Here is a 27615-nt window from a genome sequence, read left to right as displayed (position 1 = left end):
TCTTATGGTCAGTGGGGTCCTCTCTCTTCGGTAGTGTGTCAGCTCTTATAGTCAGCAGGGTCCTCTCTATCTTCTTTAGACTGTAAGCTCTTATGATCAGCGGGGTCTTCTGTCTTCTGTAGAGCGTAAGCTCTTATGGTAAGTGGGGTCCCTTTTCTCTATCGCTCTCTCTTTCCTATACAGTTTAAGCTGTTTTGGTTATCGGGGTTCTCTTTGTCTCTATTCTTTCCCTATGTGTATTTTCTGGGCAATAAAGAGCTTTCCAGTTTTGAGATTCATGCAAATTTGTTTTGCTGGAAGACAAACATTGAGGGAACATTCAGTGAAGGCAGAAAATTTGAATTTCAAAAGATCCACATATCTTTTTAGGTGAGAACTAGTGATGAGCGAATGTACTTGTTACTTGAGATTTCCCGAGCACGCTCTGGTGTTCTCCGAGTATTTGTTAGTGCTCGGAGATTTAGTTTTTATCACCGCAGCTGAATGATTTACAGCTACTAGCCAGCATAAGTACATGTGGGGGTTGCCTGGTTGCTAGGGATTCCCCACATGTAATCAAGCTGGCTAAGAGATGTAAATCATTCAGCTGAGGTGAGGAAAACTAAATCTCCGAGCACTAAAAAGTACTCGGAGGACCCCCGAGCGTGATCTGGAAATCTCGAGTGATGAGTATATTCGCTCATCACTAGTGAGAACCCTTAGGTTGTGATACGGATTGCCTTGTGAGTATGTTATAAATGCTGATCTACTCCTGTTCCCAGTAATCAGAATCATATCCCGCAATCCATTTCCTGTGGCTCTATCAAAATTTGAGTTCCAAGTGTGAACCCATTGCCAAACATGGATAGCCTGATTTTCAGTCTTTCATATTTTTGTTTGACTGCATTAACAATATTGCAAAACATTAAAAAAACTCAGCAATATCTTCTTGATAAGAATGTTTGTTGTATTTATGAGTAAAATAAGTGAATTCAGGTATGAAATACCATGGCTTGAAACATTTTTTCCACTATGATTATCAGAAAAGCATATCCATAATTATTTACTTGCTTTAACCTGAAAATCCTGAGAACATAATACATTTAAAAACTCAACATTCAGAATCCATGAAGAAGACCTTTATTGTAAATTACCAGATCCTCCACTTTTGAAATGTCTCCAGTACGGCTTTCCTAATGTCTTTATTTCTCAGACTATATATAATGGGGTTGACCAAAGGAGTGAACACTGTATATAGCAGTGAAAGAACTTTACTCATGGTGAGTGTTAGGCCTTTTGTTGGGACAACATAAACGCTAAAAATTGTCCAATAGTATATGGAGACCACAGTGAGGTGGGAGCTACAGGTGGAGAAGGTTTTCTGTCTACCGGTACTGGATGGGATCCTTAACACTGCTAAAATTATATAAGTGTAAGACATAATAATAATTACAGTTGGAACTAGTAATAATGGAAAGCTTAAAAAATACATCTCAATGTGAATAATGAAGGTGTCAGAACAGGCGAGTTCTAGTAATGGGACAATGTCGCAGAATAAATGATCAATGATATTTGGACCACAAAAGTTCAGCTCTGCTATTGTAAAGATGTATATCAAATTGATAGAAAATCCAAACAACCAACAGATTGCCGACAGTATTTCACAACGTCGACTTGTCATTATAGAGATATAATGGAAAGGATTGCAGATGGCCACATATCTGTCATAGGACATCACAGCGAGGAGAAGACATTCACATGCTCCCGAGACACAGAAAAAATAAAACTGAATCATGCAGCCAAAAAAAGTAATGGATCCCCCATTATTCAGGAGAATGTGGAACATGTTGGGGACAATATCTGTGGGTAACAAGATGTCACTGATGGACAACTGTGAAAGGAAAAAGTACATTGGAGTGTGGAGGTTCTTGCTGGTGGACACGAGGGTGATGATCAGGAGATTCCCACATATTGTCCCACAATAAATCACCAAGAGAAGAGAGAACAAAACATTTCTTGAACAGTGACTGACTTGAAATCCTAAAATAAAAAACTCAGTGACTGCAGTCAGATTGTTCCCGTGGACGTAGAACACATCATAGCTATTCTGCAAAAAAAACAGAAACACTTTAGGATTTATATAAAATGTCCAGAGAATTTAGTAAATAGGTTTGAAATATCAATATATTACAGCATTTTATTAAATATACATTCAGATATTTTCCATAGATGCAATTATGAACCACAAACTTTACAATAAAGCCATAAATTTTAAAGAAAGAGTAGAATCAGCCTAAAATAATGAAGAACAAGAACAAACATATGAATGTTACATTTTGGAGATCACCTTTTTATTTTTTGAACGCTGATTTATATACAGTGCCTACAAGTAGTATTCAACCCCCTGCAGATTTAGCAGGTTTACACATTTGGAATTAACTTGGCATTGTGACATTTGGACTGTAGATCAGCCTGGAAGTGTGAAATGCACTGCAGCAAAAAAGAATGTTATTTCTTTGTTTATTTTTTTTTTAAATTGGGAAAAGTATTTTCAGAGGGTCATTTATTATTCAACCCCTCAACCCACCAGAATTCTGTTTGATTCCCCTAAACTATTAAGAAGTAGTTCAGGCACAAAGAACAATGAGCTTCACATGTTTGGATTAATTATCTCTTTTTCCAGCCTTTTCTGACTATTTAAGACCCTCCCTAAACTTGTGAACAGCACTCATACATGGTCAACATGGGGAAGACAAAGGAGCATTCCAAGGCCATCAGAGACAAGATCATGGAGGGTCACAAGGCTGGCAAGGGGTACAAAACCCTTTCCAAGGAGTTGGGCCTACCTGTCTCCACTGTTGGGAGCATCATCCGGAAGTGGAAGGCTTATGGAACTACTGTTAGCCTTCCACGGCCTGGACAGCCTTTGAAAGTTTCCTCCCGTGCCAAGGCCAGGCTTGTCCGAAGAGTCAAGGCTAACCCAAGGACAACAAAGAAGGAGCTCCAGGAAGATCTCATGGCAGTGGGGACATTGGTTTCAGTCAATACCATAAGTAACGTACTCCACCGCAATGGTCTCCGTTCCAGACGAGCCCGTAAGGTACCTTTACTTTCAAAGCGTCATGTCAAGGCTCGTCTACAGTTTGCTCATGATCACTTGGAGGACTCTGAGACTGACTGGTTCAAGGTTCTCTGGTCTGATGAGACCAAGATCGAGATCTTTGGTGCCAACCACACACGTGACATTTGGAGACTTGATGGCACTGCATACGACCCCAAGAATACCATCCCTACAGTCAAGCATGGTGGTGGCAGCATCATGCTGTGGGGCTGTTTCTCAGCCAAGGGGCCTGGCCATCTGGTCCGCATCCATGGGAAGATGGATAGCACGGTCTACCTGGAGATTTTGGCCAAGAACCTCCGCTCCTCCATCAAGTATCTTAAGATGGGTCATCATTTCATCTTCCAACAAGACAACGACCCAAAGCACACAGCCAAGAAAACCAAGGCCTGGTTCAAGAGGCAAAAAATCAAGGTGTTGCAGTGGCCTAGTCAGTCTCCTGACCTTAACCCAATTGAAAACTTGTGGAAGGAGCTCAAGATTAAAGTCCACATGAGACACCCAAAGAACCCAGATAACTTGGAGAAGATCTGCATGGAGGAGTGGGCCAAGATAACTCCAGAGACCTGTGCCGGCCTGATCAGGTCTTATAAAAGACGATTATTAGCTGTAATTGCAAACAAAGGTTATTCCACAAAATATTAAACCTAGGGGTTGAATAATAATTGACCCACACTTTTATGTTTAAAATTTATAAAAATTTAACTGAGCAACAAAACTTTTTGGTTTGTAAGATTTATGCATCTGTTAATAAATCCTGCTCTTGTTTGAAGTTTGAAGGCTCTAACTTATTTGCATCTTATTAAACCTGCTAAATCTGCAGGGGGTTGAATACTACTTGTAGGCACTGTATACATATATGTAAGATGCAAAACGTTGAAGAGAGTTTTAAGAGAGTTTGGTGGTTTTCTGACAATACTTACATATATTTCTTTGTTCTTCATATTCATCTTCTAATATTTTTATTGTGTTTTTTATGTAAGAATTGTCCCAGAATTATACAACAGTCATGCTATGCGGCCGTCAGAGGTATGAAGAAAAATCTAAATGGCAATGAGCCTAGACATTTATATAGTAAAATAAAGGTGAGGTACAATTAAGGGTGAATCTTATGAGATTTTTACCATCGTCCCATGAGTCTCATTTATTTCACACAATTAAATAATGTCAATAAAAACCTGCTAAAGGCTTCTTTTCAAAACAATTCAATCATCCACCTAATCTGCCTAATCCACCTCTCTCCTTGCTACTCCCCTGCTTCTCCCCTCTGCAAATCCCTCCACTGGCTCCCAATCCCCCAACGAATCCAGTTCAAGCTACTAACACTGATCTACAAAGCCATCCACATCCTATCCCCTCCCTATATCTCTGAACTAATCTCCCAATATCTTCCCTCACGTAATCTTCGTTCATCCCAAGACCCCCTACTCTCCTCCACACTTATTCGTTCCTCACACAATCGCCTCCAAGATTTCTCCCAAATATCCCCCATCCTCTGGAATTCCATGCCTCAACACGTCCGATTATCCACCACCCTCAGATCCTTCAGACGGAACCTGAAAACCCATCTCTTCAGGAAAGCCTACAGCCTACAATAACCGAGCCGCCGCCTCACCACCACCAGAGCCGCCGCAGCCTCACCCCTACCTTCTGTCTCTTCCCCACTATCCCATAGAATGTAAGTCCGCAAGGACAGGGTCCTCTCCCCTCTGTACCAGTCTGTCACTGTAAACCTGTTTACTATAAATGATATCAATAACTCTGTATGTAACCCCTTCTCATGTACAGCACCATGGAATTAATGGTGCTATATAAATAAATAATAATAATAATAATAATAATAATAATAATAATAATAATACTAATAATAATAATCAACAGGATTATATACAGATGTACAGTGCTGTGCAAAAGTTCTAGACAGATGTGGAACAAATCCTGCAAAGCAAGAATACTTTAACATTGGAAAAGATAGCACTATAATAATATCAATTAACAAAATGTAATGTGAATGAACAAAAGAGAAACCTAAATCTCATCAATATTTGATGTGACCGACCTTTACCTTCTTTCCTTGGTCACTTGGACAGAGGTTTTGAAGGAACTCAGTAGAGAGGTTGGTCCAAACATCTTGGAAAGGTAGTTACAGATCTTCGGTGGATGAACCTTGTGCAGATCCTTCTATCTGTTCACGTAATCTTACCCAGGAGGAAAATGTTGAGATCAGGGCTCTGTTGGGGCCATATCCTCACTTTCCGTTCTTCTAGCTTTTCTTTTGAAGATAGTTCGAAATGACATTGGCTGTATGTTTTGTTTTATTCCCTGCTGCAGAAGATAATTTAGATGCCTCCTTGACTGCATCAAATGCTTGGATTTCTCTGAGGCCACCAACAAATGGCTGTTTTGATTACTTTAGATGTAGTCGTTGACAAGGCAACTTAGTGCAGCAGATGGAATGCGCATCATACTTACTTCCTTTTGAAACTAAAAGATGTCCAGCAGTGCCATCAACTCAAAAATGTAAGCAACCAGCGGGACTCGGCAATGTCAAGGAAATCAAAATACAATGAGATATCAGGACATTAAAAAAGTGATCCTTAGAAGATCTTAAAATGAGTTACTATAATTACAACCTAAGAAGAACAACACATCATTTTCTTTATCAAAAATTAGGCCAAAATGCAGAAGTAATGCATGGAAGATTAAAGACATCCAATGAATCAATAGCTTGGGCAACTTGAGTCTTATTGTCCACTAACAATGTTGTGTGATGGGAACTATAATTGTCCTTATTGTTTATGGCCGTTTTTGTACTGGGATGGGAAGGTAGGTAAATACTTCTGTTTATTTTTTAACATTAGGGAGATTTCTATTTTAAAACAAATGTAATAATATTCTGCATCTAAAAAATACAGAGATCACATTTTTATTTGCAAACGGAAACAAGCCTTGAATTCAGAATTTGGATTTACTTGCAAAATCTGCAAATAATGGTTTATTACTAGCCTTGCATGATGGCAATGTGAAATAAGGCTAGTTTCGGGTGGTCAGAAACTAAAGTTAATTGTAGCCCTAAATGTCAGTCTACGTAATGCAAGAATCTAATCGCTTTTCTAATATAGATACAAACTCCCTATTGTTCCTTATCTAATCTATCTAGCAGCTTTATTTTACGTGTAATTTATATTATTAAGTTAAATAGAAAGACATTTTGGTTTAGAAATCAACTTTCATTTCCGATCAGCACTTTATCTTGTTACTTGCTGTTACTAAGCGCTCGTTAGTTTAGTGGCGAGTATCCCCACGTGCCTAGAAGGAGACCCGGTTTATATTTTCCGATGGGGAGGCTTCTTCAGGCTGGGGCTGGGCAAACATCTGTCTGAGATGGTATAATGCCAGGGGGTTGGACACCATGACCCTGGAGGTCCCTACCAAATCTAACGTTCTATGACTTTACGGTGCAGTATATTACAGATGTAATAATTCACCGTCACAAACTGAATGGGGATGATGAGACGCTACAACAGATTACAGGAATCTTGTACTTCCATTACAGACTATTGCCCCCATTTTTAAGCTGGTACATGAGCACTGCAGTAGTACACCCTGGTCACATTATGCCTTTATCTAGCTCTATCCTGTGCGCTCTGAGCTCCTATCCATACATAGCAGAAGCATAAAACCCTGGTTTTATACTGCCTGTGATAGCCCCACTGATTGGTTGTGCTGCACCAATAGACTGGATTGCTGCTGGGCATTATGAGGGAGCCTGCACTGTTTCACCTGATGCTATTCACCTTTTTGCGGCTCATCATGAACAGAATCACAAATTGTTCGAATTTGCAGTGTGTTTCAGAAAATTTGACTTGAAATCTACTAAGCATAGCGCTGGCTCGTGCCCAATGTTGCCACACCACTGTGCCTGCAGACACCCTACAGCTCTAGGCCCCATCAACTCTCCAACACAGCAACAATGTCCGCCACATGTCACCAGCACCAAATGAGCTGATCTGAAATACTCCCCTTGCATGAGCTTTCAGGCAAAATGCTGAAAACAAAACACAGTAGGTGGGACCATTTTTGCAGTCTCCTGCTAGTTTTCAAACACCTGTACCAAAAGCATGGAGTGCTGGTACCAAGAGAAAAAAATAAAAAAATGAAGAGATAAACTATTCAATGTGCCATAACTGTAGAAAGAAGACCCAGACCACGCATTCAAACAATGCACATTGCTCTACTGCAAAAAAAGCAACAATTATAAAATTATACAAAACTAAATATGAGATTATTAGATAATATATTGATCAGAATGTATATCCTCCCGCCTGTTATTGGGCCCCTAATTTACTAGCCTGTCTGGCGACCACTGCCACCATGACACTGTACCACGGAGGGGTCAACTCATGCATCCTACCGCATCCTTGCTGCCAGATAAAGCCCCCACAGCTCTGGGTTATATCACCCCACAGATAGAGAACCACAGCAATAATGGTCGCCTCATATGAAATGATGGACCAAATAAAGGTTCGATAATCCATTACTTTGTGCTCATCACCACCAACCATCCTGTCCCTATCATGTATTTGGTTCACCCTCAGCCGCAATGAGGTTCTGTGCATGTTTCAGAAAAGATTGCAGTGAATGCAGATAGAAAGCTCTGCCAGTTCTTGATGCTGGCCACTCCGCTGACCCAGAAGACCATAAAATCATGACTCAAGGGTACCAGACTGAGAAATGGACATAGTCAATCAAAAATAATAAGTTAAACCGCACCTCATATAGCCAGGGTACTACAGGACACTACTTAGGACGCACGTCACAACCAGGGAGTTCATCCTGGAAAAAAGTCCATACCAAATAGTAGAAAAGACAGCGCCTCAAACATTGGTGAAAAAAAAATCATATTTTATTCCACCTCCTGTGGAAACGTTTCTGCAGCGCCCCAGAGTCCTGGTCGTTGCAGTAACGTCGCTCTGCCGCTAAGGGGAGTGATGTTGCGTCTGACTGCACTAGAGGAGTTCACCTGATCAGGTAACACTCACTCTACACTTCACACTCCGGCCACCAGGGGGAGTGGTTCTATCTAGTAGGCCACTCCTCACACTCTGGTAAAACTGGGGGTTGGACAGGAAGACAGGGAGAAGTAACTGGGAAGAGCTAGAGAGAGGACCTGTCAGGGATGGGATCCTGGCAGACTCCTAAGGGAACAACGCAACCAGTGAGCAATAGGAATACAGCAAAGAGGCAATAGGACCAGAAGGAGTCGTGCTGAAAGATCTAGGCAACATCCTTCTGAGGCACAAACAGTCGGTGGCCGGAACGCCGAGAAAGTAAGAGACTTTAAGCATTACTTCAAACCACGGCAGGACAGCCAATTATAGGTTGGCTGTCTCACTTAAACACCTAAGCAGACAACGGAGGCAGCTGTGGGAGAGGGGCGACTCTAGAGTCCCGGAAAAACTCCAGGCCTACCCCATCATACGGGTGCGTCCTGCCATATCATCTGGGGGACGGAGAGAGAACGAACATCAGAGGCAGACAGAATCAGTTGTGAGGACTATCCCGGGGTGCTCAGCAGGGAAGGACTACAACACATAGGCGCTAGCAGGTAGAAGCTGATTCTCACCTGTCAAGGGAACTCCTAATGTGCCTTTGGACCGGCCGGTCTCAGACAGCCTGGTTAACAGTGTTCTGGATTGGCTAACGCGAAGCCTTCAGTAAAGAGGTAAAGAGACTGCAACCTGGTGTCCTCGTTATTTACTGTGACCCGCACCGCACTGCACTACCACCACCATCCACACCTATTATTGAGCGCCCCTCAGCAGGGTCACGGCCGGGTCTAGCCACCGTGACAATCCCAGAGCAGAGACTCAGAGGCCCGGTACCGGGTACCCCTCGGCCCTGCGGCAGTGGGGGCGCTGCAACTTGGCAACACGAACAGGATCTACTTAAGCCTGAAGAATCAGGTCATGTGTGCCTTGGAACTGTGATTTATTGTGCTTAGACTGTGACTTATTGCAAAGACTGTGCATTGTTATTGCGCCAAGAGTTCCCGCCACTATTCGCCATCGCCGCGCACGGAGGGAGGAGCCTTAGCTTCGTGGGCAGAACCGGTCAAAAAGAAGCGCAGAACGAGAAAGCGCGGTAAAGTACCAACCCCGGAAGAAGAACTCCGACCTCCAGCAGGTTAGTGGGAGGAAGGGCCAGCCATGTCGGGGTCAGGGGAAGCGGAGGCGGCGGTCGCAGCCATGAACGCAGAGGCAGCTCCAGTCACCGTAGCGGACGTAGCCGCGGCCCTAGTACCACCGCCGGTGGCCGCAGAGCCCGCTGCCCCCATTGGCCAGTCGGACACTGCCGCTACCACAAAGGCCATAATGCCCTTCTCTATGCCGTACCTGCCCGGAGCGGCCTGGCTCCCGCGATACTCCGGGGAGTCACACACATTAACTGATTTTAAAGAAGGAATCTGCAGCCTGCTCGAGATCTATCCCCTGACGGAGCCTCAGAAGGTTCATATGATAATCGGCCAACTCTTCGGGGCGGCTCTGAGAGAAGTGAAGTCCTGGCCCGCCGCGGATAAGGGAACGGCACAGCAGGTTTTTACAAAGCTTAAAGCCACCTTCGATACCCGTACTGCTACAGAAAATAAATTGACTTTCTATGGATGCAAACAGAGACCGCAGGATAGCTTACGGGACTATGCCCTTAATCTCCAGGAGGCGCTACGGGCCATTAAGCAGAGTGACCCCGGCAGCATGCAAGATGAGGATAAACTCCTGAAAGAGCGGTTCATTGAGGGGCTCCTGTGCAGTCACCAAAGGGGCCAATTACACTTCTTGGCCATGCAGAATCCAGACTTGACTTTTGCGCAATTCAAGGATAAAGCTATCCAGGCACTGCAGGAGCTACAACCCAGCCGCGCAATACCACCCAGGCGTACCGCTCTCACATACCACCAGGAGGTGGCGTTGGATGCCCCAGTCGCCGCCGAGGCCGACGCCCAGAGCCTAGAGGATGACTCCCCTGCAGGACTTCGCCTCCAGATGCAGGAGCTGACCAAGAGCGTTGCTGCCCTAGCCCGGACGGTGCAGTCCCTACAGGAGGCCCCCAAGGAAAAGATCCAACTGGCCTCCAGACCAGAAGATGTCCCCTGGATGTGACAGAGGAGGACTCTACCGACCAGAGGCCCGGACAACGATCGCTTCCATCATGACGGATGACCCATCTGCCGCCGCTGTCACCAGGTGGGCCACCTTGCAAGGTACTGTCCTTTAAACGAGCAACCCCTGGGGCAAAGGGCCAACCCCCAGGAGTAGGACGATCAGGCCCACAGCATTGGAGAGCCAAATACATTGGAGGGCGACCAGTTCTTCCTGTAGTGGTTGACGGTATCCCCATGAACGCTTTGCTGGACACCGGTTCTCAGGTGACGACTATGCCTTACGTGCTTTATAAACGGTATTGGGAGGACGCCGATATTACTCGTGGCCCCGATGACGATTTCACTATAATAGCCAGTAATGGTCAGCCATTGCCACAAGTGGGGTATAAAGAGGTCACCATCAAGGTGGGGCGGGTGGAATTGAAAACCCAAGGGATTGTAGTTGTTGATATTGACCGCCGAGAATGTAATCCCATGATGACTATCGGTACTAATGTTATAGAAAATTGTCTTGCAGAAGTTATTGTTTTGTTGCAACAGGTAGCAGAAACCGCTGGCCACAGTGAACAACGCACCCTGCAAAAAGAAATCAGAGCTCTGATGCAGAGACAGCAGGTAGAGCTGACTGGTGGTGAGATTGGTCGTGTCACTGTGAGTGATTCAAACCCCATCGCGATACCCCCCAGGAGTGAGATGTTAATATGGTGTCGGGCAGCCATAGGCCTCAGGGGTAAGGACTACCAGGCCTTGGTAGAACCCGTATATTCAGACAATAGGCCTACTATCCTGACAGCCCAGGGGGTGGTCGACGTTCGCCAGGGGAGGGTGCCCGTACGTGTCCTCAATTGTGGGGAGGAAGAGGTTCACCTCACCAAATATGCCACGCTCGCCAAACTGTTCGCTGTCAATAATAGTGTGATACAGACACCTGAACCCTTGATCCCGTCAAACGTGGCGGAGGACAACGGTTCTGCAGGACACTCGAAAGATTGGTGTCAGGAATTGCATGTGGGCACTGACTCTACCCCATCCCATCAGAAACAGGGGACCTACAGGGTGGTTCACGAGTTCGAGCAGGTATTCAGCAAACACCCCTTAGATTTTGGACAGGTGAAAGGGATCCAACATCACATCCCCACGGGAGATCACCGACCCATAAAAGAGAGATATTGCCCTGTACCCCCAGCTCATTACCAGTGTGCCAAGGACATGTTGCGAGAAATGAAGGAGGCTGGGGTGGTGAGAGACAGTTGTAGCCCCTGGGCAGCCCCATTAGTCCTTGTTAAAAAGAAGGATGGTACAATGAGGATGTGCGTTGATTACAGGCAGTTGAATCGCATTACACATAAGGACGCATATCCACTGCCCAGGATAGAGGAGTCTCTGGCTGCCTTAAAATCTGCTAACTACTTCTCTACCTTAGATCTCACCAGTGGGTACTGGCAGGTTCCCGTGGTGGAGGCGGACAAAGAGAAGACGGCCTTCACGACACCGATGGGTCTCTGCGAATTCAACTACATGCCCTTCAGATTGTGCAATGCCCCGGGGACGTTCCAGAGGATGATGGAGTGCTGTCTGGGGCACAAGAACTTTGAAACCGTACTGCTGTATTTGGAAGATGTCATTGTCTTCTCCAAGACCTACGAAGACCATCTGAAACACCTGGCTGAGGTGTTTGAAGTCCTGTCCAACTTTGGCTTAAAGGTGAAACCGTCCAAATGTCACCTGCTGAAACCTAAAGTGCAGTACCTGGGTCATGTGGTGAGCCCTGAAGGAGTGGCCCCAGACCCCGACAAGGTCACAGTGATCCAGGACTGGCCGAAGCCCAGCAACCTCCACAAAGTCCGGCAGTTCCTTGGGCTGGTAGGCTACTACCGGAGGTTCATTAAGGACTTCACCAAGAAGGCAGCACCCTTGCAAGACCTGTTGGTGGGCCAGTCAAAGAAGACCAAGGGGAAGAACACCCCATTTGATTGGAACGAGGGGCTGGAAGGATCCTTCACTTGCTTGAAGTCGGCACTGACGGGAGAAGAGGTACTGGCCTACCCTGAATACGACCAACCGTTTGTGCTGTATACGGATGCCAGCAATATAGGATTGGGGGCCGTGCTGTCCCAGGTCCAGAAGGGCCAGGAGAGGGTAATCACTTACGCCAGCAGGAAGCTCCATCCCACGGAAAGAAACCCTGACAACTACAGTTCCTTTAAGCTGGAATTCCTTGCCATCGTCTGGGCGGTGACAGAGAGGTTTAAACACTACCTGGCCTTAGCGAAATTCACCGTCTTCACGGATAACAATCCGCTAACGCATCTGGATACCGCCAAACTCGGGGCCTTGGAACAGCGGTGGATGGCCCGGCTGTCCAACTACGACTTCACCATCAAGTACTGGGCAGGACGCAAGAATGCAAATGCCAATGCCTTGTCTCGAATGCCCAATCTGCCAGAAACAGGGGAAGACCCGGAGGCACTTGAAGAGGTGGAGCTGCCTGCATTCCATCGCCCCAAAGCCACTCAGAACTCCCATCATGTGAAGAACAGGCACAAGAACCAACCGGATGCCACGCTGAATCCCCTACCCCATCACGGATGGGCGGAAACCCAGGATGGTGACCCCGCGGTCCGTCGGGTGAAAGAGCTCTTGACGCAGGCAGGGTTGCATCCCGGCCCAGATGATCCACAGGAGACCCAACAGCTGTGGAAGGGGAGAAGCAAACTGTTTATCCATGATGGCAAGCTGTGCCGGAGAAGCATCGAACCACGTACTCACGAATTGGTTTGGCAGATAGTAGTGCCAAGGAGAGATGCGCCCATGGTTCTGGGAGCCTACCACGATGGAGCTGGACACTTCGGATGGAAGAAGCTGGAGAGGCTACTCCGAGGGAGGTTCTATTGGATTGGCATGAAGAGAGCCATTGAGAAGTGGCGTTGAGAGTGTGGTCCATGTAGCCTACGCAGGAGGGACCGTGGCAGCCAACGCGCTCCCTTGCAGCCTATCATCACCAGGCGACCGCTTCGAACTGGTCGCGCTGGACCATGTGAAGCTGACACCTAGCCAGTCAGGCTATGTCTACGCTCTTACCATCGTGGATCACTACTCCAGATTTTTGGTGGTTGTACCTGTCAAGGATCTAACAGCCAGGACGGCCACCAAGGCTTTCCAGCAGTACTTTTGTAGGCCCCATGGCTACCCGGAAAAGGTACTGACTGATCAGGGACCAGCATTCGAAGCGGAAGTGTTCCAAGAGTTCTGCCAACTGTATGGGTGTAAGAAGATCAGAACCACACCGTACCATCCCCAAACCAATGGGATGTGCGAAAAGATGAACCAGGTGGTGATCGACTTACTAAAGACCTTGCCCGTAGAGGAACGGAGCCTGTGGCCAACGAAGTTGCCTGACATGGTGGACATATATAATCACATCCCAGTAAATTCCACCAACTGCACCCCAGGATATCTAATGCGAGGAAGGTCTAGCAAGTTACCCGTTGATCTGGACATGGGGTCCTAACCCCCGAAGATACATCGCCGGATGCCGATTGGGATACCGAGAGGTGGCAAAGGTACCGCAAGGTACAAAAAAGCGTGGAAAGAAGCCTTGCTCAGGCCAGGCAAAAACAGGAATGGGACTACAAACAGCATGCCCCTGCGATTCCTTTGCCACCTGGTGAGCACGCACTCAAATGAAAGAGGAGGCTACACAAACTTGACGACCAATGGGAAGCAGAACCGTATACCGTCCTGCCATCCGATTTTGACAACACAAAGGTTTGCCTCATCAGCAAGGATGGAGGGGAAACCTCGACAGTGATATCCAGGGACCACTTTAAAGCCTGCCCTGATAAGCTGAGAGCGAGGGAAATGGATCCAGGAACCTCCCCATCTGTAGAAAAGGAGAATATGATCCACACTGTCCTTGGTGACTTTCCCCAGTCCTGGACTCAGATAAACCAGGCCATCGTGGTACCTGTTCTAACATTCCACCAACCGGACCCACCAGAAACAATGGTGGTACCAGATCATCCGGTCCCGCAGCCTCAACAAGCCATACCTGAAGATGCCGTGCCAACCGTGGAACTGGCAAATCCTCCCTCTGCTATCGGCGAGCCTGCCGTACCCACTGTTGCTGGCAGCAGCCCTGAGAGCTCCAGCCTGCCAGTGCTACCCAGACTCACTAGAAGTGTAGCTAGAAGACAGTGCACTACACCAGCGGTAGCAAGCATAGTGGGCCCTGTTAGGTCAGCAGCAACCCCTGCGCTGCGAAGGTCTACGCGCAGCACTCAGAATCAAACTCCCCTCCGCTACAAGACTTGGAGGTATTAGTGAGGGCTGCTATTTAATGAACAATTGTTTGTGTGCATATCTTTTGTTGCAGGTTTTAAAATGGACAACCGAGTAATGGACAGTGAATTACTCCAAAAACTTCTAAAAGTGGACCCCTTTGTTTACCCGGGGTCCCCGCTGCTTCAACCACTGAACTGAGAGTCATAAACTGTGCATGACCTAACTTTTGCAATGTTCAAGAGTCCTCACCTCCCATAAAGGGAAGCACTGTTATGTTTACTGGTTTATGATGTTTCAAAATGTTGTGTGTTTTCTGTTGACATGTATTGTTGTTCTTATTTTCCCAGTCCGGGAGTACTGGATTTAGCCGGGGGGGAGTGCAGCGCCCCAGAGTCCTGGTCGTTGCAGTAACGTCACTCTGCCGCAAAGGGGAGTGATGTTGCGTCTGACTGCACTAGAGGAGTTCACCTGATCAGGTAACACTCACACTACACTTCACACTCCGGCCACCAGGGGGAGTGGTTCTATCTAGTAGGCCACTCCTCACACTCTGGTAAAACTGGGGGTTGGACAGGAAGACAGGGAGAAGTAACTGGGAAGAGCTAGAGAGAGGACCTGTCAGGGATGGGATCCTGGCAGACTCCTAAGGGAACAACGCAACCAGTGAGCAACGGGAATACAGCAAAGAGGCAATAGGACCAGAAGGAGTCATGCTGAAAGATCTAGGCAACATCCTTCTAAGGCGCAAACAGTCGGTGGCCGGAACGCCGAGAAAGTAAGAGACTTTAAGCATTACTTCAAACCACGGCAGGACAGCCAATTATAGGTTGGCTGTCTCACTTAAACACCTAAGCAGACAACGGAGGCAGCTGTGGGAGAGGGGCGACTCTAGAGTCCCGGAAGAACTCCAGGCCTACCCCGTCATACGGGTGCGTCCTGCCATATCATCTGGGGGACGGAGAGAGAACGAACATCAGAGGCAGACAGAATCAGTTGTGAGGACTATCCCGGGGTGCTCAGCAGGGAAGGACTACAACACATAGGCGCTAGCAGGTAGACGCTGATTCTCACCTGTCAAGGGAACTCCTAATGTGCCTTTGGACCGGCCGGTCTCAGACAGCCCGGTTAACAGTGTTCTGGATTGGCTAACTCGAAGCCTTCAGTAAAGAGGTAAAGAGACTGCAACCTGGTGTCCTCGTTATTTACTGTGACCCGCCCTGCACCGCACTACCACCACCATCCACACCTATTATTGAGCGCCCCTCAGCAGGGTCACGGGCCGGGTCTAGCCACCGTGACAATCCCAGAGCAGAGACTCAGAGGCCCTGTACCGGGTACCCCTCGGCCCTGCGGCAGTGGGGGCGCTGCAACTTGCCTAGATCTTTCAGCACGACTCCTTCTGGTCCTATTGCCTCTTTGCTGTATTCCCGTTGCTCACTGGTTGCGTTGTTCCCTTAGGAGTCTGCCAGGATCCCATCCCTGACAGGTCCTCTCTCTAGCTCTTCCCAGTTACTTCTCCCTGTCTTCCTGTCCAACCCCCAGTTTTACCAGAGTGTGAGGAGTGGCCTACTAGATAGAACCACTCCCCCTGGTGGCCGGAGCGTGAAGTGTAGAGTGAGTGTTACCTGATCAGGTGAACTCCTCTAATGCAGTCAGACGCAACATTACTCCCCTTAGCGGCAGAGCGACGTTACTGCCATGACCAGGACTCTGGGGCGCTGCATTTCGATCCAAAAGTTCTTTCTCTAGAGATCTTTCCTGAGAAAGATCTTTTGGATCGAAACGTTGACACAGGAGGCGGAATAAAATGTGATTTTTTTTCACTAACGTTTGGGGTGCTGTCTTTTCTACTATTTGGTGAGAAATGGACATAGTCTAGGTTCAACTAAACCTGACTGTTCAATGTGTTTGTGTTTCTGCTTAAGTGATTTTTCCAGGATAAATGTGAAGGTGGTGATATCATTCATTCCAAACTTGTCCGTACTGACATTTCTTTTTGGCACTTGGAGTTTTCTGGTGTACACAACCATCCAATATCCACAAAAACTCCGTCCAAGCCATTTAGAGATAACGCAATACTTCATGCAACTAGCAGCCGTCCGAAGCATACAATCAGATCAAACCCTGGGGGGGAATTCACGAGGATTAAAAGACACATCAGTAATGAAGAGAATTTATTTACAGAATTAAATCAGTCCCTTCAAAAAATAAAATCAGAAATTATTCTGATTGGACACTTAATCAAGCAATAAACATTGCATCACACAAGAAACATGAGGAGCTTATTTTTTCCACATAAATAATATAAAAAATAATAAACAAATAGTGTTGAGCGATACCTTCTGATATTTGAAAGTATCGGTATCGGATTGGATCGGCCGATATCCGAAAAAAATCGGATATCGCCGATACTGATACCAATACAAGTCAATGGGACACAAATATCGGAACAAAATAGGGAGCGATCCTGGATGGTTCCCAGGGTCTGAAGGAGAGGAAACTCTCCTTCAGGCCCTGGGATCCATATTCTTGTAAAAAATAAAGAATAAAAATAAAAAATATGGATATACTCACCCTCGGACGGCCCCCCGGCATTCAGCTGTGCAACCGGCAGCCTCCGTTCCTAAGAATGCAGAGTGAAGGACCTTCGATGACATCGTGGTCACATGAGCGGTCACATGAGCGGTCACGCGACCAATCACAAGACTGCGACGTCATCGCAGGTCCTACACTCACTGCATTCTTAGGAACGGAGGCTGCCGGTTGCACCGCTGAGAGCCAGGGGCTGTCGGTGGGTGAGTGTATCCATATTTTTTTTTTTTTATTCTTTATTTTTTACATGAATATGGATCCTGATTCCAATTTCCGATAACGCAAAAATATCAGAACTCAGTATCGTAATTCCGATACAGCGAATATCGGCCGATACCTGATATTTGCAGTATCGGAATGCTCAACACTACAAACAAATCAACAATTCAACATAGTCTGCAATTTTACATGATTAGACATATTGTCCGCACATTTCTGCCCATTTTGCATGACGATCATCAGACTTTAGCTTTGGTTCTACAGTCTGGGTGCAGCATAGCTGTGAGTAGAGCACCCACAATTGGGAACATAATATCTCCCAGTATGTTTCTTTCCAAAGTTCTTTAAAAAAACGTAATTAAATTGCTTGTTTCTTTTAAAATGCAGTAGCACTAACTGCAGAACATGTAAACAGGTGACAAACACATTTTTGAATGGTCTTTTCTTAATCCTTTCCAGGCTGCGGTTATCCCGGTTGCTTGTTCACCTTTTTCTACCACACTTTTTCCTTCCACTCCACTTTCCATTAATATGCTTGGATACAGCACTCTGTGAACAGCCGGCTTCCTTACCAATGACCTTTTGTGTCTTCTTCTCCTTGTCGAGTGTGGCAATGACTGCCTTTTGGACATCTGTCAATCAGGAGTCTTCCCCATGATTGTGGAGCTACTGAAACAGACTAAGGGACCTTTATAAATGCTTAGGAAGCCTTTGCAAGTGTTTTTTTGTTAATTATTCTAATTTACTCTAAGATAATGACTTTTAGTTTTCATTGGCTGTAAGCCATAATCATCAACATTAGCAGAAATCAACACGTAAAATAGATCACTCTGCTTCTAATGACTCTATAAAATGAGTTTCACTTTGTGTATTGAAGAACTGAAATAAACTCACTTTTTGATGATATTCTAATTTAGGCATTGCATCTCTCACCATTCATTCAGTATTGCATCTCTCCAGTAATGTGGGACTGAAAATTTAGAAGATTGTTGCTTGGAGAAGACATCAGGTAACGTTTCCTGACACGTGAAGCCTTTTGGATTTATAATTTAGGTACGAGCGTTCAAAATGGTTTAACCCCTTAAGGACAATGGGTATTTCCGTTTTTTGTGTTTCCATTTTTTGCTCCCTTTCTTCCAAGAGACATAACTTTTTTTTATTTCTCTGTCAATATGGCCATGGGAGGGATTATTTTTTGCAGGACGTTTTGTACTTTTGAAAACCATCATTGATTTTACAATGTCTTGTACTGCAAAAACGGGAAAAAATTCCAAGTGCGATGAAATAGCAAAAAAAGTGCAATTCCCCAATTGTTTTTAGGATTTTTTTTTAATCTGTTCACTAAATGCTAAAACTGACCTGCTATTATGATTCTCCAGGTCCTTGCGAGTTCATAGTCATGAAACATGTTTAGGTTCTTTTTATTTAAGTGGTGAAATAAAATTCCAAAATCTGTAAAAAAAAAAAAACTATGTTGCCATATTCCTAGACCCATAGCGTCTCTATTTTTTGTGATCTTGGGTTGGGTGAGGGCTTATTTTTTGCGCGCCAATCTGATGTTTTTATTGATACCATTTTGGTGTGCATATGATCTTTTGATCCCCATTATTGCATTTTATTGCAGTTTTGCAGCAACCAAAAAAATGTAATTCTGATGTTTTGATTTTTTTTCTCACTACGTCGTTTACCAATTGGATACATTCTTTTTTATATCTTGATAGATCGGGCGATTCTGAACCTGGCAATACCAAATATGTCTATGTTTGATTTTTTTATTGTTTTATTTTGAATGGGGAAAAAGAAGGGTGGTTTGAACTTTTATATTTTTTTATTAGTTTTAAAAAACATTTTTTTTTCCTTGCTTCAATAATCTCCATGGGAGACTAGAAGCTGTGAACATCCGATCACTTGTGTTACTTAGAGCGGGGGCTGCAAACACAGTGGAGGAGGACAGTTAGTCCTTACATTTCTATTTCTATTTTTGCATTGTAGCCGTTTGGCTTTTTTAATTGTTTTTATATTTGTGTGCTTGTCTATCTTGTTTAAATAATAAAATGATTGGATTGTTACTTCCATGGTGATCCTTACTCGTCACTCACACTTATTTTCTTCTTAGTTGATTGCTTTACCCTTAAGTGTGTGGTTTGTGATCCCGCTACTTATTTTGTAATGTCCTTAGGTTTTCTGTTTCTATCATCATTCATTCCAAACTTGTCCTTACTGATAAATCTGGTCACGACTCTGAAGGGCTTCAGTAGACGACATGCATCATTCATTAGCTGCCAATGGTGGTTCTCGCATTACACCACTCATCAGTTAACATGTATGATATGGCCCCTCACCTCTCCATACTGCTCATACAAATACTCCAACATAGCTTGCATCAAATTCCATTGGTTTGTGCCATTGAAAATCATACAGTGCTCCGGCAGACCATTCTGTTTTTGCAAAGCTAGGAGGACATACCTTACCACATAAAACCAGTTGAAATGAGCTGACACTTTTCTGGCCATAGCTACCATCCTCCACGAGCAGGTATATTTGTGAAGTAAATGTACAATTAAATTTGGATTGAGGGTTATACATGGAGCATTTGTTACTTTCCTAGACCGTAAGATCACCATTATTTTCTGGGCATTGTTGATGAAGGGCCAGATAGCTTGCTAGTTGACGCTTCATGTGCATCAGCAACTTGTCCACTGCATGGAATTTTTCACTCTACTTTCAAGCTAAAAAATGCTTTGCAATGATTTATCTTGCATTTGAAGAGTGAGTGAGATCGGTGAGTGGAATCAACGTTATACCCAGTGACTGTTGGGCATGGACCATGTTTGTTGAATAGGATCTGGAGGAAGTGTTGGAGAAGGCAGATAATTGTCGAATGCCAGTGGAAGTAGATGTTTCTTGCAGTTCTGGAAGCTTCACCATTTGTTTGATTTGTGGTGGTGCATTTCTCCCACTACAAACATTCAACCAGTGGCCGTGAATCTCATGTGATGTCCTTTCCAACAGTTACTGCTCTAGTTGTCTATGATTTCTACAATGTAGTGCACTTTGGAGCTCAAAAAGAAGTTGAGAGAGCATTCTACGTTCTCCTGTCCTACATGTAAGAGCAAAAAGTGAGCACTCCTTTCCGTGAGAAATATTGGCACTGGCAGCATATGCCTTAATTTGACACAATCAGTGATTTATATTTGCAAGCATGATGGAGGAGGGGGCATGGTCTCAGTACAAAGAGCAGCAGTTGTAAATGACAGTGATGAAGGTGTCGATGACATTGACCAGGTGCTAAATAATGGTGTGACCTGACTGACAGAAAGACAAGCATGATGAGAAGAGGGAGGAGGACAACTTGGGACAAACTCATTTTGCGGACCAGATGGACTGTTAATTTTGCTACAAGTGCTGATGAAGGGATGTAGTTCCTAGTTTATATGAGCTTGGATGTGCTCAGCTCATTTTCCTGTTGCAGAGTCTGCAGAGTGCCAGATAGTCCATTTCCATTGTGTGGGAAGTTTGATGAACTTTTTATCCCCCTGCTTGATTCCCACCTCGAGTGCTAGTATGATTACCATTGCCACTATCACCATGACTGTACAGTAAGAGCCACCATCACAACTTGAAATTAGAATTAGGTTTTTCACCTCCTCCAGCCCCATGTCATCTGAGTACAAAGTTTGATTGTTCATCTCTTTCAAAAAAACAACTGAAATAAGTTGTTCTGGTGTAGCATTTTCCTTAGCCCGTGAGGTGCTGTGGGTTAGGGGCAGATAGAAATGTGTCATTGATAGAATGAAAATTCCGCTATGTACAGCACAAAATGTTATGGCTGTGGAGGAGGATAACTGTGCAGAACATTGACTGAAACTGATTGGGCCATTGTCAGAGGCTGCATCATTCTGCTGTGACTGAGACAAGTGTTATGACTTGAGATAGGCAAACCCGAACAGTAATGTTCGGGGTCTGTACTGAACACCTACTCTTCGAGCATGGACCCCGAACACAGACTTCTCCATCTGCATGACAATATGAGAAACATCCGGCTCTGATCTGGGTAAGATTATTACCAGCAGTCAGAGGCCTGAGGTTTCCTGTTGTGAACTATATTTCTTGGCTCCCTCTTGTGGTCACTAGCGGTATGGCACTTGGATTGTCTTTCCCCAGGTTGGTACTCACCTGGTTCGTTAGGCCTTGGGTGTTCCTATTTAGACTTCCTGGATCCTCAGTCTAGTGCCTGGAATCGATGTAATCAGTCCATGCCTGTTTTCTCCTGTCTACTGGTCTCCTGATTTTTGCAAGATAAGCTAAGTCCTGCTTTCTTATTTTTGTTTATTTGCTTTGCTCTCATTTTAGTCCAGCTTGTTCAAAATGTGATTCCTGATTTTGCTGGAAGCTCAAGGGGGCTGATATTCTCCCCCCACACCGTTAGTCGGTGCAGGGGTTCTTGGATATTCAGCGTGGATATTTTTGTAGGGTTTTTGCTGACTGTATAAGTCCGCTTCCTATTTTCTGCTATTAATTAGTGGGCCTCTCTTTGCTGAATCTAGTTCATTCTTACATTTGTCTTTTCTTCTTACCTCACCGTTATTATTTGTTGGGGGCTTGTATTATAACTTTGGGGTACTTTTCTTTTGAGGCAAGTGAGGTCTTATTTTCTCTGAAAGGGTTAGTTAGTTCTCCGGCTGGTGCGAGACATCTAGAATCAACGTAGGTACGTTCCCCGGCTGCTTTTAGTTGTGGGCTAGGATCAGGTATACGGTCAGCCAAGTTACCACCTCCCTATGAGCTGGTTTTTGTGTTTGCGGACTTAGCTTAAACTCCTGAGATCCTCTACCACTAGGATCATAACAGTTTCCATACTGTCAGATGACAATATGAACCAGGAGCTGTGACCGGCGGTAAAAGGTTTACCTCTGGTCACAGGAGTTGGCTGATGGCAGTACTACTCCCTTCAGCCTATGCATTCTGTTTCTGATTACATCAGTCAGTGCCTACGCTTTAAATAAATAAATTAAAAAATGGCTTGCATTCTCCACTATTTTTGACAAGCATGACAAAACTGACAGCTGTGAGCTGCAACCCTCAGTTGTCAGCTTTATCATGGCTTGTTATCAGGAATAAAGGGGTCCCCATGCCATTTTTTTACATTAGTTAAATAAATAATTTAAAAACATGGCATGGGATCCCCCCAATTTTACACAACCAGCCATGCTGAATCTTGCAACTGGGGCTGATATTCTCAGGCTGGAGGGGGCCATGGATATTGGACCCCCAGCCTAAAAATAGCAACCCACAGCCACCCCATAAAAAGGTGCATCTATTAGATACACTAATTCTGGTGCTTTGCCCAGTGTGGGACATATTCGCTTTGGATAGCTGAGGGATATGGTTGTTTTTTATTTTATTTTTTGACAGGAGACCAGGGCTTCAATGGAATGGGCATTAGGTGAATATCATTGTTGTTTATTTATTTTTATTTTTTTTAAAGGCGATGAGCGGTTCAATGGAACAGGTGTAAGGTGAGTATAAATTTAGCTTAGAATCCTGCAACATTTCCTTTAATGGTACAATCTCTGCTTGCTGTTTTCTGCTGCTTATCATCCTGCAACATTTCCTTTAATGGTACAATCTCTGCTTTCTGTCATCTGCTGCTTATCATCCTGCAACATTTCCTTTAATGGTACAATCTCTGCTTTCTGTCATCTGCTGCTTATCATCCTGCAACATTTCCTTTAATGTGCCTGCTGAATGTATGCTGAATTAATTTCTTGCATTGTATTCAATATTCACTGCTGTACATCCATGCTGGGAAATATTATCGGGTGCAAAGTGTTACAGCATATGGTTGTAGCCACGCCCAGTGCCTTTGATCATCTAACCTCCCCTAGTGTGTTGGCCAATTGTTAATTTATCCCAAATCAGCTCCCACAATCCCTCTCACCTGATCCTTTACTTAGTCCTATAAATTTTGTAGCATTCTAGGGGGACAAGCGTGCAGATCTGGCATGCGTCTCCCGGCAGCAAAGTATCATGGCAGCTAAGTATCGTGAAGTGCAGTTATTTCAAGGGCAGCTAGTCACGGCAGGACTCAGGACTCCACTCTATGCATCTGTCTCTTTTGGGTATGTGTTATGGACCTGGTGGTTAGGAGCACCCGGAATGACCTGATGAGTAAACTAGAAATCGGGACAAACTCTGGGGAGTGGGAACTCTGATGACCGCAAACCCTACTCCTATCACACACACTAGAAATAGCCGTGGAGCGTACCTAACTCTCCCTAGACGCCTCTTCACAGCCTAAGAGCTAACTACCCCTAAAGATAGAAATAGAAGCCTAACCTTGCCTCAGAGAAATTCCCCAAAGGAAAAGGCAGCCCCCCACATATATTGACTGTGAGTCAAGAGGAAAGTCACAAACACAGGAATGAAACAGGTTTTAGCAAAGGAGGCCAGACTTCACTAAATAGTCAGAGGATAGAAAAGGGAACTATGCGGTCAGCACAAAAAACTACAAAAACCACGCAGAGTATGCAAAAAGACCCCTACACCGACTCACGGTGTGGAGGTGCAACTCTGCACGCCCAGAGCTTCCAGCTAGCAAAGGAATATCATGATAGCAAGCTGGACTAGAAATTAGCAGTACTAAGAAATATATTCAGGAAGCAGTAACAGCAAATGAACTAGCAAGGACTTAGCTTCTGCTGGAGTAGACAGGTCCTCAGAGAAGTCCAAGAGAGATCTGAACCAATACTGAGACATTGACAGCTGGCATGAAGTAACGATCTGAGTGGAGTTAAATAGGGAAGCCAGCATAGCAAAAAACTAGGGCAGCTGGGAAAGCCAACCTCAGTGACCAGCAGTTCCGCTCAAAGCCACCAGAGGGAGTCCAAGAGCAGAACTAACCAAAGTACCATTCATGACCACAGGAGGGAGTCCGAGAACGGAATTCACAACAGGTATGTCTGCTGAATAAGCACTTCTTATAGCTTTGTATTAACCCATCTTACTCCTTCACCCTTTTTACATATGCCCCTACAGTGTTTGCTCCACTAATCCTCTCTCTCTCCTTTGCTATCCACAAACCCAAGCACTCTCTAACCAAATAATCATCTCCACTGCACTCTTACCTCCCCACCTGTCCTCCTCTGCTGACCTGCTCCTCAACCTCAAATCTGTCCTAATACAACATAAAACAAGCCAGCCACTCTCCTTCTTCCACCTGCTCTCCCTTTCTCTGCTTCTCCTCACTGCTGGTGACATATCTCGCAACCCTGGACCCCCACAGCTCATACCTCCCATTACTACCCCCTCCTACCACTCCCTACTTAATATGAACTACTGCAATCTTTCCAACATAAAACCTGTGCTCCTTACGCCCAGCCCCCTGCTCCCTCTCTCTGGAGCACTCTGAATGCCCGCTCAATCAGCAATAAGCTTCATGTGATTCATGACCTTTTTCTCTCTCACAAGCTTGCCTTCCTTAGCCTCACAGAAACATGGCTAACACCCTCTGACACTTTGCTGCGCTGTGTTACGGTGGCCTCCACTTCACCCACACCCCTCGCCCCAGCAACAAACATGGTGTGGAGTGGGTCTTATCCTTTCTTCAAACTGCATCTTTAACCCAATCCCACCTCTACCCTCCCTTATCCTCCCTTATTTTAAAGTCTATTCTGTCTGCATCTACTCTCCCTCCAACCTCCAAGTGGCCATCATATACCGACCTCCGGGCCCGGCCACTGCCTTTACTGACCAATTCTCCACCCCGCTTCTTCACTTTCTCTCTGCTGACATTCCCACCATCATCATGGGTGACTTCAACATCCCCAATGATACCCTTCAGTCAACAGCCTCCAAACTTCTATCCCTTACTTCATCTTTTGGACTTACTCAGTGGTCCTCTGCATCCACCCACACAAACGGACATACACTAGACCAGGTATTCACCTGTCTCTGCTCTCTATCTAACTTCAGCACCTCCCCTCTCCCTCTATCCGACCACCATCTGCTCACTTTCTCATCCCTGTCCTTCACACCAGTCACCCTTGTCCAGCAACATGTGCAGCCCCCGCAGAAACCTTGCACACTTAGACACCCACACGCTCTCTGACTCTATCCTACCACTGACATCCATAACTTCACTCCAAACCACAGACAGTGCCACTGCTTTCTACAATGCCACTCTTGCATCAGCTGTTGACACGACCGTCCCTCTAGTTCATGGCCGAGTGTGATGTATCAATAGACAACCCTGGCACAATAACAACACTAAAAAGCTCTGGCAAGTGTCCAGGGTTGCAGAGCGGCATTGAAAGAAAACACATTCGCAAGACGACTTCTCTGCATTCAAACAGGCAACACTAGCTTTTAAATCTGCTCTCACCTCTGCTAAACATGCCTACTTCACAACTTTAGTATCTTCCCTATCCTACAACCCCAAACAGTTATTCAAAACCTTTTACTCCCTCCTCCATCCCCCACTGCCACACCAAGCTCCCTCATCTCTGCTGAGGACTTTGCCACACACTTTAAAAATATGATCGACCAAACAAGGCAAGTCTTCATTGTTCTACCACCACAACTCCTTTGTATACCAGACCAATGCCCAAACCCCATAACCCCCTTATCCAACATCACTGAAGGGGGGACTTAACTGTCTCCTCTCCAAATTGCACCTCACCACCTGTGCACTTGACCCCATCCCACCTCCTCCCCAATCTCACCACTACTATTAGCCCATCCCTAACCCACCTATTCCACTTATCACTAACTTCTGGCACATTCCCTTCTGCTTTCAAACATGCCACAATCACGCCTATCCTTAAAAAAAGCCAACCCTCGATCCAACTGCTATGTCCAGCTATCGCTCAATATCGCTGCTCCCACTCACTTCCTTGAGCAGCACATCCATGCTGAACTTTCCTCCCACCTCTCATCTATCTTGCTCTTTGACAATCTACAATCTGGTTTCTGCCCCATCACTCAACTGAGACAGTCCTGACCAAAATCACTCCTCCTTCTAGACCTGTCCTCTGCCTTTGACGCAGTTGACCACTGCCTCCTACTACAGATCCTCTCTTCCTTTGGCATCAAAGACCTCACCCCATCCTGGATCTCCTCATACTTTTCCAACCGCACAGCATCTCACACTCCCACACTACCCCCTCATCCCACCCTCTCTCTGTTGGAGTCCCCCAAGGCTCTGTTCTAGGACCCCTACTCTTCTTAATCTATACACTTGGCCTGGGACAACTCAAGTCCCATGGAATCAAGTACCACCTTTATGCTGATGACACTGAGATCTACCTTTCTGGCCCAGACATCACCTCTCTGCTGTTCAGAATCCAAGAGTGTCTATCAGCCATATCCTCCTTCTTCTCCTCTGGCTTCCTCAAACTCAATGTGGACAAATCTGAACTCATCATCTTTCCTCCATCTCATAGATCTTCCTTACCTGACCTATCTATCACTATAAACGATATCACACTTTTCCCGGTACCGGAAGTCCCCTGCCTCAGAGTAACCCTTGACTCTGCCATGTCCTTCAAACCGCGCATCCAAGATCTTTCCACCTCCTGTCGCCTCCAGATCAAAAATATCTCCAGAATCTGTCCTTTCCTTAACTGTCAATCTACTAAAATGCTTGTGCATAACCTCATTATCTCTTGCCTTGACTACTGCAACATCCTTTTCTGTGGCCTCCCTGCTAACACCCTTGCTCCTCTCCTGTCCATCCTTAACTCTGCTGCCCAACTAATTCATCTCTCTCCTCACTACTCCTCCGCTTCCCCCCTCTGCAAATCTCTACACTGGCTCCCATTCCCTCAGCGTATCCAGTTCAAATTACTAATACTAACCTACAAAGCCATCCATAACCTGTCTCCTTCATATATCTCTGAACTAATCTCCCGATATCTTCCCTCACATAATCTCCGGTCCTCCCAAGACCTCCTTCTCTCCTCCACACTGATTCACTCCTCACCCTACTGCCTCCAAGACTTCTCCCGAATATCCCCCATCCTTTGGAATACTTTGCCCCAACATGTCCGACTATCAGCCAAATTCGGATCCTTCAGATGGAACCTGAAAACCCATTTCTTCAGGAAAGCCTACAGCCTGCACTAACCCTGCTGCCTCCTCACCACTACCGAAGCTACTGCCTCACCAACACCGGAGCTCCTGCAACCCTCAACCTATTGTCTCCTTCCCCACCATCCTGTAGAATGTAAGCCCGCAAGGACAGGGTCCTCGTTCCTCT

At 45.5% G+C, this 27615-nt stretch overlaps 1 protein-coding gene across 1 annotated transcript; it reads right to left on the bottom strand.

Moving 5' to 3' along the window:
* Nucleotides 1–1129: 1129 nt before the first annotated feature.
* On the bottom strand, nucleotides 1130–4050 carry LOC143774734 (olfactory receptor 1496-like). The gene is made up of 2 exons (XM_077262498.1): nucleotides 4024–4050; nucleotides 1130–2086 (listed from the first exon to the last, which is right to left on the bottom strand). Exons 1-2 carry the CDS (start codon nucleotides 4048–4050, stop codon nucleotides 1130–1132), a joined length of 984 nt encoding a protein of 327 aa, XP_077118613.1.
* Nucleotides 4051–27615: the final 23565 nt, after the last annotated feature.

The sequence above is a fragment of the Ranitomeya variabilis genome, chromosome 5 (genome assembly GCF_051348905.1).
Source record: "Ranitomeya variabilis isolate aRanVar5 chromosome 5, aRanVar5.hap1, whole genome shotgun sequence".
In the NCBI taxonomy this organism is placed as follows: Eukaryota; Metazoa; Chordata; class Amphibia; order Anura; family Dendrobatidae; genus Ranitomeya; species Ranitomeya variabilis.
The sequence above is the reverse complement of the archived record's forward strand: the minus strand, read 5'-3'. Positions and strand labels throughout refer to the sequence as shown.

What these genes read in the sequence shown, in the direction of transcription:
- LOC143774734 (XM_077262498.1), bottom strand. Translation starts at nt 4,050, where the DNA reads ATGAATATGAAGAACAAAGAAATATAT. An exon ending in TGAAGAACAAAGAAATATAT is followed by an intron (nt 2,087 to 4,023) that starts GTAAGTATTGTC and finishes TTTTTTTTGCAG; the next exon opens with AATAGCTATGATGTGTTCTA.